General features: G+C 44.3%; 1 protein-coding gene across 1 annotated transcript in view; it reads right to left on the minus strand.

Annotated features, from left to right (window-relative positions):
- Nucleotides 1–20,564, minus strand: part of lrriq1 (leucine-rich repeats and IQ motif containing 1) — a 291,350-nt gene that overhangs the window by 161,714 nt on the left and 109,072 nt on the right. Inside the window, 1 exon segment of the mRNA XM_034175448.1 lies at nucleotides 13,590–13,769. Coding sequence (XP_034031339.1) covers nucleotides 13,590–13,769 — 180 coding nt within the window.

Raw genomic sequence — 20,564 nt, forward strand, 5'->3', positions numbered from 1 at the left:
TAGGAGGGAGCACCTCCACCTCCAATCACACACTCGTGCAGCTCCTGATTAACCACTTATCTGGTTTGGGGTGTGAGGCGAAGCCGTCGCTGTCACACCAAACGCCAATCCCACAGATAAGGAAAGCACCAGGAAAACGGCTGCAACAGAAGTTAAAGTTATTACTCAACGTATAAGTCAGCAGAGAAAATTACCTCTTCGGCAGTCGATTTCTCGGCGAGGAGGTGGAGTTGCAGTCCGGCCTTTATGGTGATGATGATGAACGAGTGACAGCTGGTGCAGAGGATGAATGACAGCTGTCACTTCTTCTGGGTCTGGCGCCCTCTCGTGCTTGGAGCCCGCACTCCAAGCAGGGTGCCCTCTGGTGGTGGTGGGCCAGCAGTACCTCCTCTTCAGCGGCCCACATAACAGGACCCCCCCCCTCAACGGGCGCCTCCTGGCGTCCGACCAGGCTTGTCCGGATGTCTCTTGTAAAAATCGGCCAGGAGGGCCGGGTCCAGGATGAAGCTCCTCTTCACCCAGGAGCGTTCTTCAGGTCCATACCCCTCCCAGTCCACCAGATATTGGAACCCCCAGCCCTTACGACGGACGTCCAGGAGCCTGCGGACTGTCCAGGCAGGCTCCCCGTCAATGAGCCGGGCAGGAGGCGGCGTAGGTTCTGGAGCACAGAGGGGCGAGGTGTGGTGTGGTTTAAGACGGGACACATGAAACACAGGGTGAATCCGCAGTGAAGCTGGGAGTTGGAGCTTCACTGCGGCCGGGTTGATGATCTTGAGGATACGAAAGGGTCCGATGTATCTGTCCTTCAGTTTTGGGGAGTCAACACGGAAAGGGATGTCCTTGGTCGAGAGCCACACCTCCTGCCCGGGCTGGTATGTGGGGGCCGGGGAACGCCGGCGGTCCGCATGGGTCTTGGCCCTCGTCCGGGCCTTTAACATGGCAGAGCGGGCGGTCCGCCACACCCGGCGGCACCTCCTGAGGTGGGCCTGGACCGAGGGCACACCAACCTCTCCCTCCACCAGCGGGAACAATGGGGGCTGGTACCCCAAACATGCCTCAAATGGGGAGAGGCCGGTAGCAGACGAGACTTGGCTGTTATGGGCATACTCGATCCAGGCCAGATGGTGACTCCAGGCCGCCGGGTGCGCGGAGGTGACGCAGCGAAGGGCCTGTTCCAACTCCTGGTTAGCCCACTCTGCCTGGCCGTTTGTCTGGGGGTGATACCCGGACGAGAGACTCACGGTGGCCCCCAGCTCGTTACAGAAACTCTTCCACACCTGCGAAGAGAACTGGGGACCACAATCTGATACAATGTCCGATGGTATCCCATGCAGCCGCATGACGTGGTGGACCAGGAGGTCTGCCGTCTCCTGGGCCGTCGGGAGCTTCGGGAGGGCCACGAAGTGGGCCGCCTTGGAGAACCGGTCCACTATCGTGAGAATAATGGTGTTGCCCTGGGACGGCGGGAGGCTCGTGATGAAGTCCAGGCCGATGTGAGACCAGGGGCGGTGAGGTACCGGCAGGGGTTGGAGGAGTCCCGAGGTCCTCCGATGGTCTGCCTTGCCCCTGGCGCAGATGGTACAGGCCTGGACGTAGTCCCAGACGTCGGTTTCCAGGGACGCCCACCAGAAGCGCTGCTGGACCACTGCCATGGCCCTACGCACTCCGGGATGACAGGAGAGCTTGGACCCGTGACAGAAGTCCAACACGGCAGCTCTTGCCTCTGGTGGGACGTACATTCTGTTCTTGGGGCCGGTCCCCGGGTCCGGGCTCCTTGCCAGGGCCTCCTGGACGGTCTTCTCCACGTCCCAGGTGAGGGAGGCCACGACAGTGGACTCGGGGATGATGGTCTCGGTGGGGTTCGACAGCCCCGCTTTGGCTTCTTCTTCGTGCACCCGGGACAATGCATCCGATTTTTGGTTTTTGGTCCCGGGGCGATACGTGATCCGGAAGTCAAAGCGCCCGAAGAACAGAGACCAGCGGGCTTGCCTGGGGTTCAGCCGCTTGGCGGTCCGGATGTACTCCAGGTTCCGATGGTCCGTGAAAACCGTGAAAGGCAACGACGCCCCCTCCAGCAGGTGTCTCCACTCTTCAAGAGCCTCCTTCACCGCGAGGAGCTCCCGATTGCCAACGTCATAGTTTCGTTCAGCTGGGGTCAACCTGCGGGAAAAATAGGCACAAGGATGGAGAACCTTATCAGCCTCCACGCTCTGGGACAGCACGGCTCCTATCCCTGAGTCAGAGGCGTCCACTTCCACTATGTACTGGCGATCAGGATCAGGCTGCACCAGAACTGGTGCAGTCGAGAACTGGCGTTTCAACTCCTGGAACGCGGCTTCGCACCGATCCGACCAGGTGAAGGGGACCTTGGTGGAGGTCAGGGCAGTCAGGGGGCTAACTACCTGACTGTAGCCTTTAATGAACCTCCTGTAGAAATTTGCAAAGCCGAGGAACTGCTGCAATTTCCTGCGGCTTGTTGGTTGGGGCCAATCTCTCACCGCCGCAACCTTGGCCGGATCAGGGGCGACGGAGTTGGAGGAGATGATGAACCCCAGGAAGGAGAAAGAAGTGTGGTGGAACTCGCACTTCTCGCCCTTCACAAACAGCCGGTTCTCCAACAACCGCTGTAGGACCTGACGTACATGCTGGACATGGGTCTCAGGGTCCGGGGAAAAGATGAGTATATCGTCCAGATATACGAAGACGAACCGATGCAGGAAGTCCCGCAAGACGTCATTTACCAAAGCTTGGAACGTCGCGGGGGCGTTAGTGAGGCCGAACGGCATGACCAGGTACTCAAAGTGACCTAACGGGGTGTTAAATGCCGTCTTCCATTCGTCTTCCTTCCGGATCCGAACCAGGTGGTACGCGTTTCTAAGATCCAATTTAGTGAAAATTTGGGCTCCATGCAGGGGCGTGAACACTGAATCCAACAGAGGTAACGGGTATCGGTTGCGAACCGTGATCTCGTTCAGCCCTCTGTAATCAATGCATGGACGGAGTCCGCCGTCCTTTTTGCCCACAAAAAAAGAAACCAGCACCCATCGGGGAGGTGGAGTTCCGGATCAGCCCGGCAGCTAAAGAGTCCCGGATGTAGGTCTCCATTGATTCGCGTTCCAGACGTGAGAGGTTGTACAACCTACTGGACGGGTACTCAGCACCCGGAACCAAATCGATGGCACAATCGTACGGTCGGTGCGGGTTAAGAGTGAGCGCCAGATCTTTGCTGAAAACGTCAGCAAGATCGTGGTACTCCTTTGGCACCGCCGATAGATTGGGGGGGACTTTAACCTCCTAATTAGCCGTCGTGCCGGGAGGAACCGAGGATCCTAAACACTCCCGGTGGCAGGTTTCGCTCCACTGCGTCACAACCCCGGACGGCCAATCTATCCGGGGATTGTGCTTCACCATCCATGGAAATCCCCAAATCACTCGGGAGGTAGAAGGTGTTACATGGAAAACGATCTCCTCCCTGTGATTTCCAGACACAACCAAGGTCACTGGCTGTGTCTGATGTGTGATTAATGGAAGCAGGGTGCCATCTAGTGCTCGCAACTGCAATGGTGCCAACAGAGCCACCAGGGGGAGCCCTACTTCCTTTGCCCATCTGCTATCCAGCAGATTCCCTTCCGACCCCGTGTCTACCAGTGCTGGGGCGTGAAGGGTTAAATCCCCACAAAGGATCGTTACTGGGATTCGTGCAGATTTGCGGGGTTTCCCCGCGTGCGTGTTATGGCCCACCCTTAGCCCAGTTTCTAAGGACGGGCGTTGTAGTTTGACCGTTTGGGGCAGTCCTTCTGCTGGTGCTCACAAGAGCCGCAGACAAAACACTCCCCGCGGGCCAGCCTCCTTTGTCTGATGTTTGTTTTAACTTTGGCCCTGCTCGTGTCCATAGCCTCCTCAGCAGGGGGAGCTGTAGCCACACGGAGCTCTCTGGCAGTGAAGCGTGGGGACGACGTCACCTTTTCGGAACCGGAAGGGGGAGGGACGGCCCGTGCCCGATCATGCCCCCCGGCCTGCTCCCGACGATGCTCATTTAAACGGTTGTCTAAGCGTACAACCAAATCGACAAGCCCGTCAAAATCCCGCGGTTCCTCCTTAGCCAGCAGGTGCTCCTTCAGGACCGGAGACAGTCCATTTACGAAGGCGGCGCGGAGCGCAATGTTATTCCAGCCGGACCTCGCTGGAAGTCGACTGCATACTCGGCTGCGCTGCGGCGCCCCTGTCTCATTGACAGCAGCACGCTCGAAGTGGTCTCGCCTCTGTTGGGATGGTCAAACACTTGTTTGAACTTGCTCTTGCTTGCCTCTACTGGTGGTTGGCTCTCAATGCGGTATTGTATCACTTCCTGTTCCGGAGCACAGCGGTGTTTTGCTGTATCTGTTATCTGTTTAATCTGCGCAGTTAGATTGATCTAGTTATCTAGATTACGATTTGTTTCCCAGTGTAATCTTTACGTGCCTTAACTAAAGCACTCCTTCTGCTGAATCACCTCTAAATTATTTACACATTATTCACTTTGCGTGTTTTTAGGAATCCGCTAGCTTAGCGCAGCTACTAGCTCTTAGCCGATTTAGCATGGCGGCTTCTCCTGTCTCTCCCGCACTTTTCTGCTCTGGGTGTGAAATGTTTAGTTATTCCTCGGCCTCCTTTAGCAGTAATGGTACTTGTAATAAGTGTAGCTTATTCGTAGCTTTGAAGGCCAGGCTGGGCGAATTGGAGATTCAGCTCCGCACCGTGGAAAATTCTACAGCTAGCCAGGCCCCTGTAGTCGGTGCGGACCAAGGTAGCTTAGCCGCCGTTAGTTCCCCCCTGGCAGATCCCGAGCAGCCGGGAAAGCAGGCCGACTGGGTGACTATGAGGAGGAAGCGTAGTTCTAAACAGAAGCCCCGTGTACACCGCCAACCCGTTCACATTTCTAACCGTTTTTCCCCACTCGGCGACACACCCGCCGAGGATCAAACTCTGGTTATTGGCGACTCTGTTTTGAGAAATGTGAAGTTAGCGACACCAGCAACCATAGTCAATTGTCTTCCGGGGGCCAGAGCAGGCGACATTGAAGGAAATTTGAAACTGCTGGCTAAGGCTAAGCGTAAATTTGGTAAGATTGTAATTCACGTCGGCAGTAATGACACCCGGTTACGCCAATCGGAGGTCACTAAAATTAACATTAAATCGGTGTGTAACTTTGCAAAAACAATGTCGGACTCTGTAGTTTTCTCTGGGCCCCTCCCCAACCGGACCGGGAGTAACATGTTTAGCCGCATGTTCTCCCTGAATTGCTGGCTGTCTGAGTGGTGTCCAAAAAATGAGGTGGGCTTCATAGATAATTGGCAAAGCTTCTGGGGAAAACCTGGTCTTGTTAGGAGAGACGGCACCCATCCCACTTTGGATGGAGCAGCTCTCATTTCTAGAAATCTGGCCAATTTTCTTAAATCCTCCAAACCGTGACTATCCAGGGTTGGGACCAGGAAGCAGAGTTGTAGTCTTACACTCCTCTCTGCAGCTTCTCTCCCCCTGCCATCCCCTCACTACCCCATCCCCGTAGAGACGGTGTCTGCTCCCAGACCACCAATAACCAGCAAAAATCTATTTAAGCATAAAAATTCAAAAAGAAAAAATAATATAGCACCTTCAACTGCACCACAGACTAAAACAGTTAAATGTGGTCTATTAAACATTAGGTCTCTCTCTTCTAAGTCCCTGTTGGTAAATGATATAATAATTGATCAACATATTGATTTATTCTGCCTTACAGAAACCTGGTTACAGCAGGATGAATATGTTAGTTTAAATGAGTCAACACCCCCGAGTCACACTAACTGTCAGAACGCTCATAGCACGGGCCGGGGCGGAGGATTAGCAGCAATCTTCCATTCCAGCTTATTAATTAATCAAAAACCCAGACAGAGCTTTAATTCATTTGAAAGCTTGACTCTTAGTCTTGTCCATCCAAATTGGAAGTCCCAAAAACCAGTTTTATTTGTTATTATCTATCGTCCACCTGGTCGTTACTGTGAGTTTCTCTGTGAATTTTCAGACCTTTTGTCTGACTTAGTGCTTAGCTCAGATAATTATAGTGGGCGATTTTAACATCCACACAGATGCTGAGAATGACAGCCTCAACACTGCATTTAATCTATTATTAGACTCTACTGGCTTTGCTCAAAAAGTAAATGAGTCCACCCACCACTTTAATCATATCTTAGATCTTGTTCTGACTTATGGTATGGAAATAGAAGACTTAACAGTATTCCCTGAAAACTCCCTGCTGTCTGATCATTTCTTAATAACATTTACATTTACTCTGATGGACTACCCAGCAGTGGGGAATAAGTTTCATTACACTAGAAGTCTTTCAGAAAGTGCTGTAACTGGGTTTAAGGATATGATTCCTTCTTTATGTTCTCTAATGCCATATACCAACACAGTGCAGAGTAGCTACCTAAACTCTGTAAGTGAGATAGAGTATCTCGTCAATAGTTTTACATCCTCATTGAAGACAACTTTGGATGCTGTAGCTCCTCTGAAAAAGAGAGCTTTAAATCAGAAGTGCCTGACTCCGTGGTATAACTCACAAACTCGTAGCTTAAAGCAGATAACCCGTAAGTTGGAGAGGAAATGGCGTCTCACTAATTTAGAAGATCTTCACTTAGCCTGGAAAAAGAGTCTGTTGCTCTATAAAAAAAGCCCTCCGTAAAGCTAGGACATCTTTCTACTCATCACTAATTGAAGAAAATAAGAACAACCCCAGGTTTCTTTTCAGCACTGTAGCCAGGCTGACAAAGAGTCAGAGCTCTATTGAGCTGAGTATTCCATTAACTTTAACTAGTAATGACTTCATGACTTTCTTTGCTAACAAAATTTTAACTATTAGAGAAAAAATTACTCATAACCATCCCAAAGACGTATCGTTATCTTTGGCTGCTTTCAGTGATGCCGGTATTTGGTTAGACTCATTCTCTCCGATTGTTCTGTCTGAGTTATTTTCATTAGTTACTTCATCCAAACCATCAACATGTTTATTAGACCCCATTCCTACCAGGCTGCTCAAGGAAGCCCTACCATTATTTAATGCTTCGATCTTAAATATGATCAATCTATCTTTGTTAGTTGGCTATGTACCACAGGCTTTTAAGGTGGCAGTAATTAAACCATTACTTAAAAAGCCATCACTTGACCCAGCTATCTTAGCTAATTATAGGCCAATCTCCAACCTTCCTTTTCTCTCAAAAATTCTTGAAAGGGTAGTTGTAAAACAGCTAACTGATCATCTGCAGAGGAATGGTCTATTTGAAGAGTTTCAGTCAGGTTTTAGAATTCATCATAGTACAGAAACAGCATTAGTGAAGGTTACAAATGATCTTCTTATGGCCTCGGACAGTGGACTCATCTCTGTGCTTGTTCTGTTAGACCTCAGTGCTGCTTTTGATACTGTTGACCATAAAATTTTATTACAGAGATTAGAGCATGCCATAGGTATTAAAGGCACTGCGCTGCGGTGGTTTGAATCATATTTGTCTAATAGATTACAATTTGTTCATGTACATGGGGAATCTTCTTCACAGACTAGGGTTAATTATGGAGTTCCACAAGGTTCTGTGCTAGGACCAATTTTATTCACTTTATACATGCTTCCCTTAGGTAGTATTATTAGACGGTATTGCTTAAATTTTCATTGTTACGCAGATGATACCCAGCTTTATCTATCCATGAAGCCAGAGGACACACACCAATTAGCTAAACTGCAGGATTGTCTTACAGACATAAAGACATGGATGACCTCTAATTTCCTGCTTTTAAACTCAGATAAAACTGAAGTCATTGTACTTGGCCCCACAAATCTTAGAAACATGGTGTCTAACCAGATCCTTACTCTGGATGGCATTGCCCTGGCCTCTAGTAATACTGTGAGAAATCTTGGAGTCATTTTTGATCAGGATATGTCATTCAAAGCGCATATTAAACAAATATGTAGGACTGCTTTTTTGCATTTACGCAATATCTCTAAAATCAGAAAGGTCTTGTCTCAGAGTGATGCTGAAAAACTAATTCATGCATTTATTTCCTCTAGGCTGGACTATTGTAATTCATTATTATCAGGTTGTCCTAAAAGTTCCCTAAAAAGCCTTCAGTTAATTCAAAATGCTGCAGCTAGAGTACTGACGGGGACTAGAAGGAGAGAGCATATCTCACCCATATTGGCCTCTCTTCATTGGCTTCCTGTTAATTCTAGAATAGAATTTAAAATTCTTCTTCTTACTTATAAGGTTTTGAATAATCAGGTCCCATCTTATCTTAGGGACCTCGTAGTACCATATCACCCCAATAGAGCGCTTCGCTCTCAGACTGCAGGCTTACTTGTAGTTCCTAGGGTTTGTAAGAGTAGAATGGGAGGCAGAGCCTTCAGCTTTCAGGCTCCTCTCCTGTGGAACCAGCTCCCAATTCAGATCAGGGAGACAGACACCCTCTCTACTTTTAAGATTAGGCTTAAAACTTTCCTTTTTGCTAAAGCTTATAGTTAGGGCTGGATCGGGTGACCCTGAACCATCCCTTAGTTATGCTGCTATAGACGTAGACTGCTGGGGGGTTCCCATGATGCACTGTTTCTTTCTCTTTTTGCTCTGTATGCACCACTCTGCATTTAATCATTAGTGATCGATCTCTGCTCCCCTCCACAGCATGTCTTTTTCCTGGTTCTCTCCCTCAGCCCCAACCAGTCCCAGCAGAAGACTGCCCCTCCCTGAGCCTGGTTCTGCTGGAGGTTTCTTCCTGTTAAAAGGGAGTTTTTCCTTCCCACTGTAGCCAAGTGCTTGCTCACAGGGGGTCGTTTTGACCGTTGGGGTTTTACATAATTATTGTATGGCCTTGCCTTACAATATAAAGCGCCTTGGGGCAACTGTTTGTTGTGATTTGGCGCTATATAAAAAAATTTTTTAAAAAAAATGTAATTAATTAACTCCCGTACAAACCCAGTATAAGACGTTAGGAGCCGTAAATTCTGCTCCCAAAGCGCCGTAGCCCAGGTGCGTGCCTCTCCTCGAAGCAGATTAATAACATAAGCCACCCGGCTGGCGTCTGACGCGTACATGACAGGGCGCTGTGAAAAGACGAGCGAACACTGCATGAGGAAGTCTGCGCACGTCTCAACACAGCCCCCGTACGGTTCCGGAGGGCTTATGTATGCTTCAGGGGACGGTGGGGGGGGTTGTTGAACGACCAGTGGAACGGCTGTTACAGGCCCAGGACCAGCAAGAGGAGTGGCTGCAGCAGCGCCCTGATCGCGCGCTTCCACCCTGGCGGTGAGAGCCTCCACCCTCCGGTTAAGGAGAACATTCTGCTCGGTCACTAAATCTAGCCGAGCCATGAAGGCGGTTAAGATCTGCTGCAGCTCACTCAACATGCCTCCCGCTGACGCCTGCGCTCCTGGCTCTTCCATTGGCCATTCAAGCTCGGGTTGACGCCCCTCGGAATCCATGACGATTGGCCGAGAAATCCTGTTGGGAAGGTGTCGTAGCACGGACCCACAACAGGGGGCGCAAATGAACGGACAATGAATAAGCCAAAAAGTAACAATTTAATGTTGTGACAATACACAACTAAATATACAAAATTTGCAAAGTCAATTAACACCAGGTGACGTGTGGGCAGGCTCGAAGATAGAAGACCCCCGACGAGAGAGAAGCCGCGTCCCACACGGCTTCCACCACCAACGGTCTGAAGAACACCGGAGCCGCCAAGTCCCGAGTCCCCAGGTGGCATCTGTCTTCGGCTGTCGACCCTGGTACTGCTGGCAGAAAGCAAAGACAAGATGAATGAGTGTGAGTCCGCACACTCAGTAATCCACAGTCTGCACACAGTTAGGAGGGAGCACCTCCACCTCCAATCACACACTCGTGCAGCTCCTGATTAACCACTTATCTGGTTTGGGGTGTGAGGCGAAGCCGTCGCTGTCACACCAAATGCCAATCCCACAGATAAGGAAAGCACCAGGAAAACGGCTGCAACAGAAGTTCAGGTTATTACTCAACGTATGAGTCAGCAGAGAAAATTACCTCTTCGGTAGTCGATTTCTCGGCGAGGAGGTGGAGTTGCAGTCCGGCCTTTATGGTGATGACGATGATGATGAACGAGTGACAGCTGGTGCAGAGGATGAATGACAGCTGTCACTTCTTCTGGGTCTGGCGCCCTCTCGTGCTTGGAGCCCGCACTCCAAGCAGGGCGCCCTCTGGTGGTGGTGGGCCAGCAGTACCTCCTCTTCAGCGGCCCACATAACATTATGTGTAATAAAATGTAATGGCACAGGGAAAATGTATTGAACATGCTTACTGAACTTTACTTAATACTTTGTACAAAAAGCCTTTGTCGGTAATGACAGTTTCAAGACACCTCCTATATGGAGAAACTAGTGGCATGCACTGCTCAAGTGTGATTTTGGCCCATTCTTCCACACAAACCTTCTTCAAATCTTGAAGGTTCCATGAACCTCTTCTTGAGAAATCATTCTGTAACTAATGGCATCAGTTTGTTTTGCAACAATAAGGTTGTGAAGCTCTTGAGTAAGGTTGCAACCAATCCAATCCGGTATCAGCTTCCGTTACTGATGCAATTCAGATCCAACCCACAACATTTTCCGATACGTGAGGAGCCACTGTGAATCCTCTCAACTGCTGTTGTTTGCTCTCTGCTTTGTTTGCTGTCAAGGGGAGGTGGGGAGGTTTCTGAAGCTGGGCTGTTTGAAAGAGCTCTCTTCCGCAGTGTTCTAGCTGTGGGTAGCGGCAAATTTCCGATCTGCTCTCGGGTTCAAATTGTCTGTTCACTGAGCACAGATTTTCGGAAAAATGAACTGAATTGTTGGTGAAAATCTGTGCTGAAAATTTAGCCGCTTCAACGTCCTGTGAAATGCCAGTTCTGCATGCAGTCGAGGAAGATAGCCAAACCGAGATTCTATCCACAGAAAGTGAAAAAAATCTCCATTAAAATGTTGCGTGTGAGCGTCACTGATAACATTTACGGTTTATTTTACAGTTGAAAGGCTTCATGTTTCCAAAAAGTTTGAAATTTGCACAGCACAAGAACAGCGAATGAGAAAGAAAAAGAGAGGGAGACAGAGGGAGAGAGAGAGCAAACGAAAGAGAGAGAGAGAGAGAGAGAGAGAGAGAGAGAGAGAGTAAACGAGAGACAGAAAGAGAGGGAGAGAGCGAACTTAATTTTTAAATTTTACTCTGTAACACTTGCTTTGACAATGTAAACATGTTTCCCATGTCAATAAAGCTCCACTGAAATTAAAAATTGAGAAGGAGAGACAGACAGAGAGAGAGGGGGGGGGGAGGGGGAAGAGACAAACAGAGAGAGGAGAGAGAAGAGAGAGAAGGAGAGAGGCAAACAGAGAGAGAGAGAGTGCTGTCTTTTCTCTTTAAGTCTATAAAAATAAGGGTATAAAAGTCTATAAAAAATAAAAGTACTTAAATCTTTCATCAAAACATTAAATCTAGGCTTTCATCTTAGATACACCTTCTGGTAAACTGTAGCTGAACTTTCAGGTCTCCTTTTTAAGAAAATTCTCATATAAGTAAAATCAACAATAATGATAATAATATTAAAGCAAACATAGGTCTGGTACTGGATCAGAAAAGTATCGGTATCGGTATCGGTAGATATCCAAATTCATGTTTTGGGATAGGGTTGGAAGTTGTGGATCAGTGCATCCCTAATCTTGAGAGAGCCTTTTGCTTTTACCTATCATGAGATGTTTTTTGTGTGACACCCTGGTAATGAGACATCTTTTTGTAGGCCACCAATTGGGATGAACCATCTAATATTAATTTGCACTGAATAGGGGCAGGATTGTTTTCTAATTACTGATTGAGTTTAGCTGGTGTCTTGGCTGTACATGCCTTTTTGCACCACTCTTCAGGTGTTCAAAACTTTTTGCCTGTGTCATTACCTCCACCAGTGAAGTTGGAGGAGGTTATGTTTTTGCCCCTGTTTGTTTGTTAGATTGTCTGTTTGTGAACAGCCTGGAACTGACAATTTTTCATACATCATTATTAAATTTTATACTTAAGATTCATATCCTGATAGGCAAGAATTGACTGAATTTTCAAAGTCATAGGTCAAAGTTAGGAAACATCTTGAAAAATTGGAAAAATCCCTATCTTTAACACTGAACAAATGTTCAAAAATTCATAACTCAGACAAGAAAGATCATATATCTTTCATATTTAAGAGCATTATGTAGGATGGTATCCTTTAACGACTGACAAAGTTTTATCCAGATAACAGATTTTGTGTGGCTATTTAAAATCACCATGCCCATATAAGATTCGCCAACTGTCATTTATCAAAACATTGTAAATTTTCCTCAGTGTCTGCTCTTTTTAAGTCAATTTTAAACTCTTTCTCAATGCACACCGCCATTTTCTGCTGATGTTGGAACACTTTTTTGACCTGCATCATAACACTTCATTAATATATATGTTCAGACACAAACCTCCCCATTTTACCAATAATGTGGAAGAAAAATCTTTAGCAATCTGAACCCAGACATTTGGGAAATGTTTCATGGGAAAATGGAGCAAGAGAAGAGGATGTAAACATTCTGTTCAGACAAGAAAGAAGGGTTAGGGGTAGGTGTTAGGCGTAGGGTTAGCCGTGGACCCAGTTCACACTTGGGACAAAGTTTGCATCAAGCTGACTTCTCCTGCATCCACTCTAACTATTCACACTTGTCATCACATCTGTGAATTTAGGTCATGTGTTCCCAGCAAAAAAAGGCAGACATAGCTGCATTGAAAGTAACCTCTCAGTAAAAATGGAAATACACACTGAAATGCAGCGAAATCATCAGATGTTACTTAGGACATGTTGCTTTATTGATACCAATTATTTTATAAACGGGTTTTATCAGTGCAGTATCCCTATTTGCTGAAGAAATTCATCAAAAGCCACAAAAAATTCCAGTCCACTTCATTAATTAAATAACTGAACAAATGTATTTAAAAATGCTGGTTTTAGTGCAGAAAATAATATATAACATGCTATAATATTAATAGGACAATATTAATAGGAAAAATAATTTCTGCTACAAGCTGTCCAACTGTTTTTTTTTGTTGTTGTTGTTGTTTTGCTGTTTTACAAACAAACTCAAATGAATCCCTTTGTATAAAAGTTAATGTGGTAGCAATGAACTAATATGATATTCTTAACTTTTACCCACAACAGCAGGCATTGCTGTGTGTTTGCAAATTCGGCAAGTTTGGTAGGTACTTTTTCATTATCTAAATGCATCATTTTTACTTTAAATATGCAAATGCAATGTACAGATTTATTTTATCATGAGTGTTGGATTTGATATCTTGCTGTGTGATATAATGCTGAGTCTACATACAACATGTTAGTGTTGGTGTAATGTCACTCTGGGTAAGGTAACATTTAATCAGGGTCTTTGTGGGAAAAAAAATAATGAATAAGAGAGTATGAGGGCAATACTAATGATGAGGGGGCAAAGCTACCAAACACAGGCACTGTGTGAAAGAGGGGTGTCTTTTAAAAATTTGAGGTGAAACACACCAGTATTTCTCTCCCACCTGAGCTCTCTGTGGTGCTGTTGCTCCAGCTGATGGGTCTGCTGCAGCTGAGCCTGACAGAAAGCCAGGAAGCTGTCTGAATGCAAGCTGGTGTGATGGACAGCAGGAGGCGACAGAACAGACCCCGTCTCCTGGTCATCAATGACTCGCAGACAAGGCACTGCTCTGTGCAGAGCAGACCTAGAAAGAACAGCACATTGGACAAAATATCAGTGTTCACAATTTAATATCCTAATATCTATTACCGTACAGGGTGCTCAGATGCGCAAACACGGTAATTATACCTTTCAAGAAGCCCCTTCAAAGGAGTACACCGGCCACTTGGATCTTTGAACCAAGTTTATAATGTAAACATGAACATAATGAAACTATCAAACATTTTCCATCGTCATCACCATCATTAGGGATGTGTGCTCTCATCCCTGGACTCCCACCAACAACATGAAGTTATAGTCATTCTAATCATGAGCAGTACTGTCATATAGATAAGTTGAAGAACATGAGAATAATGTGCATGCTCCTGTACTTAGTGATTAGGCATCAGCACAAATTTGTGTATCAAAGTTTATCAACTGTCGTCTTGAGAATATGTACAGAAAACACCAGGGGAATGAATCATGATGAAGTATTAAATCGAGGCAACATGCATTCAGATACATTTAACTTTGTGAAAAAAACATTCTTGGCAAAAATACAAATGTGGATGTGGCTTTAGTTTTCAGGTCAACGGCAACAAATTTTTATGAACAAGGTTATGAAACTGCAATTTACTTTAGGATACTTTAGTATGCTTGTGGCGTTGGTCCTCTTGGTCTCTATGTCTTGTTTTCTGTTTGGATTTGAATGCAACCCCATCAAGTCTAAAGATGTTTTGTAGTTGCTGACCATCTCTAGGTTTTCACAAATGTTTGTCCAGCCTGTTCTTGAAAGAGTTCAAGCTTGTCTACAACAGCTGCAGGTTGAGTATTCCATGGATACAGGTTTACTGGCTAGTGCTTTACAGTGCTTATATTGGTGACCTACTTAGAAACAAAACTGAATGAGGCCCAAGTCGTACGCCACCTGGTGGACCCCTGAATAAGGCCCAAGTTCTACACCGTCTGCTGGACCCTTGAATAAGACTCAAGTTCTACACCTCCTACACAGTAAAATCACCAGTGTTAAATTAACACGACAGTGAACATATGGTCACACTCTGACCAGAGTAGGAACATATTTACACTGGCAGTGTTAATTTAACACTCTCAGTGTTAGTTTTACACTGGTGATTTTACTGTATACTGGACCAAAAGGCTGAAGGTCCAAAAACACACAAAAGGACACTGACTGGGACACTTAACCTAAAATTCCACTTGACTATGAACTTGTTTTTGTCGTGAATGGTTGATGTCTGATGATTACTCATGTGTACTTTGCTTGTTCGAACTCAGTTATTGTTAGAATGGACTAAGCAGTGGGTCACCCCTCTGAGTCTTGTCTACTTGAGGTTTCTTCCTCAAAAAACACCAGAGGAAGTTTTTTCTTACCACTGTCAACTATGTGCTTGCTCAGGGGGGTTGGTAAGGTAAGACATTACCATGTGAAGTGTTTCTGGACAACTTGTGTTGTGATTTGCTGCTATATAAATAAGCTGAATTGAACTGAATGCAATCTGGTAGATATATTGCTGCTTTTCATTGTATCAATTTTATTGCTTCTGTTTCCTTGACGTTGTTGGGCTCCACACACTTGCCGTGAAGTGTAGGTGACAGCAAATGAGTGATCTGTATAACGCATGAATGTTTCTTGAGTGAGGTATTTGTATGCTCTTCTGTCACTGTTCAAATACTTATTGGAAGTGAAAGTAGAGTCCTGAAATTGTAAGAATCTGGAGTTTAGGTAACCATTGCCTGAGGCTCAGGATGTACAAGCAGAAGAATCCCAACTATCTGCCTGTGAAACAGACTCACCGCCTCTGTCACTGCAGCACGGGTCAAATCTGGTCTGTGTTCAGTGGGAAAATGTGGAGCTTTAAACTCTACAGGACACTTGGGAGATACAATAATAAAATCCACGAAAATTCAAGCCCACAGGCAGTAACTTTTTTTTATCTTAATAAATTTTCAACATGGTAGGAAACTGTTGTTCACAATTGACACTCATGTGGACAAAGGAAAAAACTCCCCATAAACAGCACACAGTTATATTTTGAAAGGTGACAATCAGTGGTGGGCACAGATAACCAAAAAATTAACTTCGATAACAGATAATAAGATAACTGAAAAGTTATCTTTGATAAAGATAAACCGATAAACCACCCAAAAATGTATCGGAAGTTACAGATAATCGATAAATTCCGGTGTTGTCGATGGGACGTTTGAAGTTACTAAAGAGCTGAAATTGATTTTTAACACGATCACTTTGGAAAGCATCAAAAGACCTAAAGAATAAGCAAGAATGTTTGACCATGCTGCCCCCTGCAGGAAGCAGCACAGACAAATCCTGAGAGCACCCACGAAATCAACTCTTTACTAATCATAATAATTTTTCTTTCAACATTTTGCCCTGCTGGAAGCTCTTCTTTACAACAGCCCTTCCACCACAGAGACACACTGAGAGCAGCCATAAGACCAGCTCTCTATCAATTTTAACACTCCGGTCAGGTGGGGGTCTTGAAAAATAAAGTCATACTAACTTATGTTTTTTTTTTAAATACTGATAGAATAACTCCATTAATGTCAATTCTGTCATTTGTACAAAGTTAAACTAAAACATATACCTTTTAATGTTGAATAAGGCACTAATTCTGAGGTTTTGTAACAAACAACAGACTGCAAAGCATTCTGGGTAAAAGTGCTAAACAGTGATTGGTTCAGTAATCCATTATGTAAACCAACACATTAATGTGACGTGTGTCGTGTGTTGGTTTAAAGATAAATGTGCTTTTGTAAAATATTCCATTTTTATTTGTAAAAACAAGCATTTTTATGGAGCCCTGGAAGTGTCATCGCAATTGCATGTTTTAAAACTTTTATGATGTTGTAAAACGTGCACTCAATATTAGTAAGTAAGTAAGTAAATTTATTTATATAGTGCCTTTCACAGACATAAGGCCATGTACACACGTTGTCGGGTATTTGTAAAACCGAATATCTTACCCTTTCAGTTTGGGGAAAAAACTTCATCCACACAAAAAAAATCCATCCACATCGAACCGTATAAATGTGTTGTAATTAGTCTGCCAAACCTTTGGGTGGCGGTACTGATTAAAATTCTATCCAATCAGGAGCCTTATTCTCTTGTCGTCACTTCCACAAAAACTAAAAACATGGCGCCAACCTTGTTTGTGTGGACCGATAAGGAGTCGGAATTACTTCTAACCGTAGTTTTAGAATACAAAGTTAACAAATATATGCACACAAAAAGCGCCTGGACAATGGACAATACCAACACTTTGAGAGCAGCCATGTACCCAGACGTTTAATACTGCCATGAACACTCCTGGCCAGTAGATGGCAGTAGCGGCCTTGAAAAAATGTCAAACAAAATTCCAGATAATCCGTGTCTGCTACATTTAAGATGCGTGGAATTTAACAAACGCAAATACACTAACGTCTATAAACCCAGAGAATATATTCACGAGAGTTTTAGGCACTAGAGTTTAAAGCTGTTATCTGTGGACCCTGAACAGAGTGTCTGAAATGCATTTGTCCTGTCATGAACGTCTGAGATTACCTTATGCTACCCATAATGCATTGCTGCCTGGCACAGCATGTGCTCACAAAACCTTAAAAATTAGCACATTACTTTAAAATGAAAACATATATCTGATATTTTCACTTTATAAACTTCATACATGATAATAATTTTAAATAACTTGTCTAAAATGAGTTTTAAAAATGTTTTTCACTGTTCAGCTTAGTTTAGTACGTTGTCGGTCTAAAGGTTATCGGACGGTAATTCATCGGAAGATAATTAGTCCGATGATGGTTTTTAAATTTATCTAAAAAGATAATCCGATAATGAAAACGTTATCTTCGATAATTATCTGTTATCGGATTATCGGAAGTGTGCCCACCACTGGTGACAATGCTAACCACAACACCACCAAATCACCTGAAGCCTGCAAAGTTTTGATTTCTTTTTTAACATTGTGAATAAATGAGATTCTCAAAACTGATTCTCAGAGCTCTGTAGACTCAAAGCTTTAAAAGTCACAGTCACCACAACAGGATATATCATGATTAGGGTAAACTTCATTTCAGAGTTTAAATTGTATTGATTCCTTTTGAGTACTATTCTCTGAGGTTTCATCAGTTCCATACTTAGAAATTGTTTTGTTTGATTCAGTTTTTAAACACAGCACACAACGTGAAACTATCAGAAGTGACATAATACTGAAAGTTATAGTGACTACTACGATGAATACCATAGGCATCTACTACTATGTACAAAGTGAGAACTGAATCCCCTCCTCAATCTGGTCTCTACACAGTCCCAACCGCAGGGAGAGCAGCTTTAAAATATGATACAAACCAGAGTTACTGAAGCTTTGTTATTTTGTGGGCTTTTTCCCCTGTCCACTGCCTGAGGATAGGGAAGTGTGGGATGAGCTACTTGATCTTCTGCCACTGTGACTTGCTTCAAAACTTGAAAAAAAATAATTTTTCCATAATTAATTACTGTTATTCCTTGCTAGTTTTTACATCTAATCAATGTGTGTAGAGCAATCTGCCATTTGGTGGTGGCACTGCAGTAGTGCACACACATGGATGAGTTGAGGATGACATATCAGTGTGTTTGGTAGCCGTTTAGCCATTCACAAGCAAAGATGGGGTGAGGATCACCACTTTGTGAACAACTGAGTGAAAAAATAGTCCAACACTTTAACAACGTTTCTCAGTGTTCAATTGCAAGGAATGTAGGGATTCCATCATCCACAGTCCATAATATAATCAGAAGATTCTGAAAATCTGGAGAACTTTCTACACGTAAGCGGCAAGGCCGAAAACCAACATTGAATTCCCATGACCTTCGATCCCTCAGGTGGCACTGCATTAAAAACTGACATCATTGTATAAAGGATCTTACCATGTGGGCTCAGGAACACTTCATAAAACCATTGTCAATTAACACAGGTCGTCACTACATCTACAAGTGCAAGTTAAAACTCTAACCATGCAAAGCGAAAGCCATACATCAACAACACCCAGAAACACCATCGCCTTCTCTGGGCCCAAGCTCATTTGAAATGGACAGACACAAAGTGGAAAAGTGTGCTGTGGTCTGATGAGTCCACATTTCAAATTGTTTTTGGAAATCATGGACATCGTGTCCTCCAGACAAAAGAGGAAAACGACCATCCAGATTGTTACCAGGGCAAAGTTCAAAAGCCAGCATCTGTGATGGTATGGGGTTTTGTTAGTGCCCATGTCATGGGCAACTTACACATCTGTGATGGCACCATCAATGCTGAAAGGTACATCCAGGTTTTGGATGTACACATGCTGCCATCCAAGCAACTTCTTTTTCAGGGATGTCCCTGCTTATTTCAACAAGACAATGCCAAGCCACATTCTGCACGTGTTACAACAGCGTGGCTTCGTAGTAAAAAAGTGTGGGTACTAGACTGGCCTGCCTGCAGTCCAGACCTGTTGCCGATTGAAAATATGTGGCGCATTATGAAGCACAAAATACGACAACGGAGACCCCGGACAAAGCTTCAACAATTAGTGTCCTCAGTTCCCAAACGCCTATTGAGTGTTGTTAGAAGGAAAGGTGATGTAACACAGTGGTAAACATACCACTGTCCCAGCTTTTTTGAAACGTGTTGCAGGCATCCATTTCAAAATGAGCAAATACTTGCACAAAAGCAAAAAGGTCATCAGTTTGAACATTAAATATCTTGTCTTTGTGGTGTATTCAATTGAATATAGGTTGAGGATTTGCAAATCATTGTATTCTGTTTTTATTTACATTTTACACAACATCCCACAATCACAATATTTATTTGTGATTCATGCAATGCAATTTGATTTGACAAGCAATAAAGAGCAAATGTGAATTGAAGATTTTTTATTTTTTTATTTCATGATTATGTAAGAGAAATAACTGAAAATATGGCAGATGCAGGGATGGCAGCCAAGTGGTTAATGCACTTGGTTTCAGTGCAGAAGATTCCCGGTTCAAACCCTGCCCCTGCCACATTTCTCCATGTTATGTGGAGTTGGGTCAGGAAGGGCATCCAGAGTAAAACTTGTGCCAAATCAAACATGCAGATCCACCTTGGATTTGCTGTGGCGACCCCGAGTGAAAACAAGGGAGCACCTGAAGGGACTTACTTACATTTATGATCATGAGTAAATTGGAAGATCCAATTCAGAAGCAATGTAATATTTTGGGTGGCTCAATGGATTCACCATGCAATTTACATGGTAATTAAAAATAAAGAAAAAGAATCTGTTCACAGGTGTTAACAGGATCATTTGTACCTGCTCAGCTCAGCCATTCACACCTTGTCACTATATAAAGTATCACTATAAAACCGTTAAATAAAACGTAAGAGCAAAATATAACTGTTATTCTGTCATTCGTCAAAAAACACAACTCATAAATAAATCAAATAATTGCCCAGATTTTATCTGGTACTCATGGTTCCATTAGCTTGGTAATGAAATATTTACAAAGCATTAGTTCCATCTTTAGTGCACACCAATGATCATATGTTACTCCAAGCACAGCTTTTGCTTCACCCATCTTCCAAATAAACGCCCTTTATTATTTCTTAACACGTGACTTCAGATTTTTATGCTTTTTTATAGAGCTTCTAAATTTTGTTGTTTTTTTATCTCCATCTTGGTTGAAAGTTTTTGTATGTGCATACCTCCACACTGCTATCGTATACACAGAAATGGACTATGGTTAATAACACAGAATTAAGGCAGCATGTAAAACAGGCTAAAACCACAAGGCAGGGTGGTTCCACTGAGAAACAGT

Source organism: Thalassophryne amazonica, chromosome 8 (genome assembly GCF_902500255.1).
Source record: "Thalassophryne amazonica chromosome 8, fThaAma1.1, whole genome shotgun sequence".
Classification (NCBI taxonomy): domain Eukaryota; kingdom Metazoa; phylum Chordata; class Actinopteri; order Batrachoidiformes; family Batrachoididae; genus Thalassophryne; species Thalassophryne amazonica.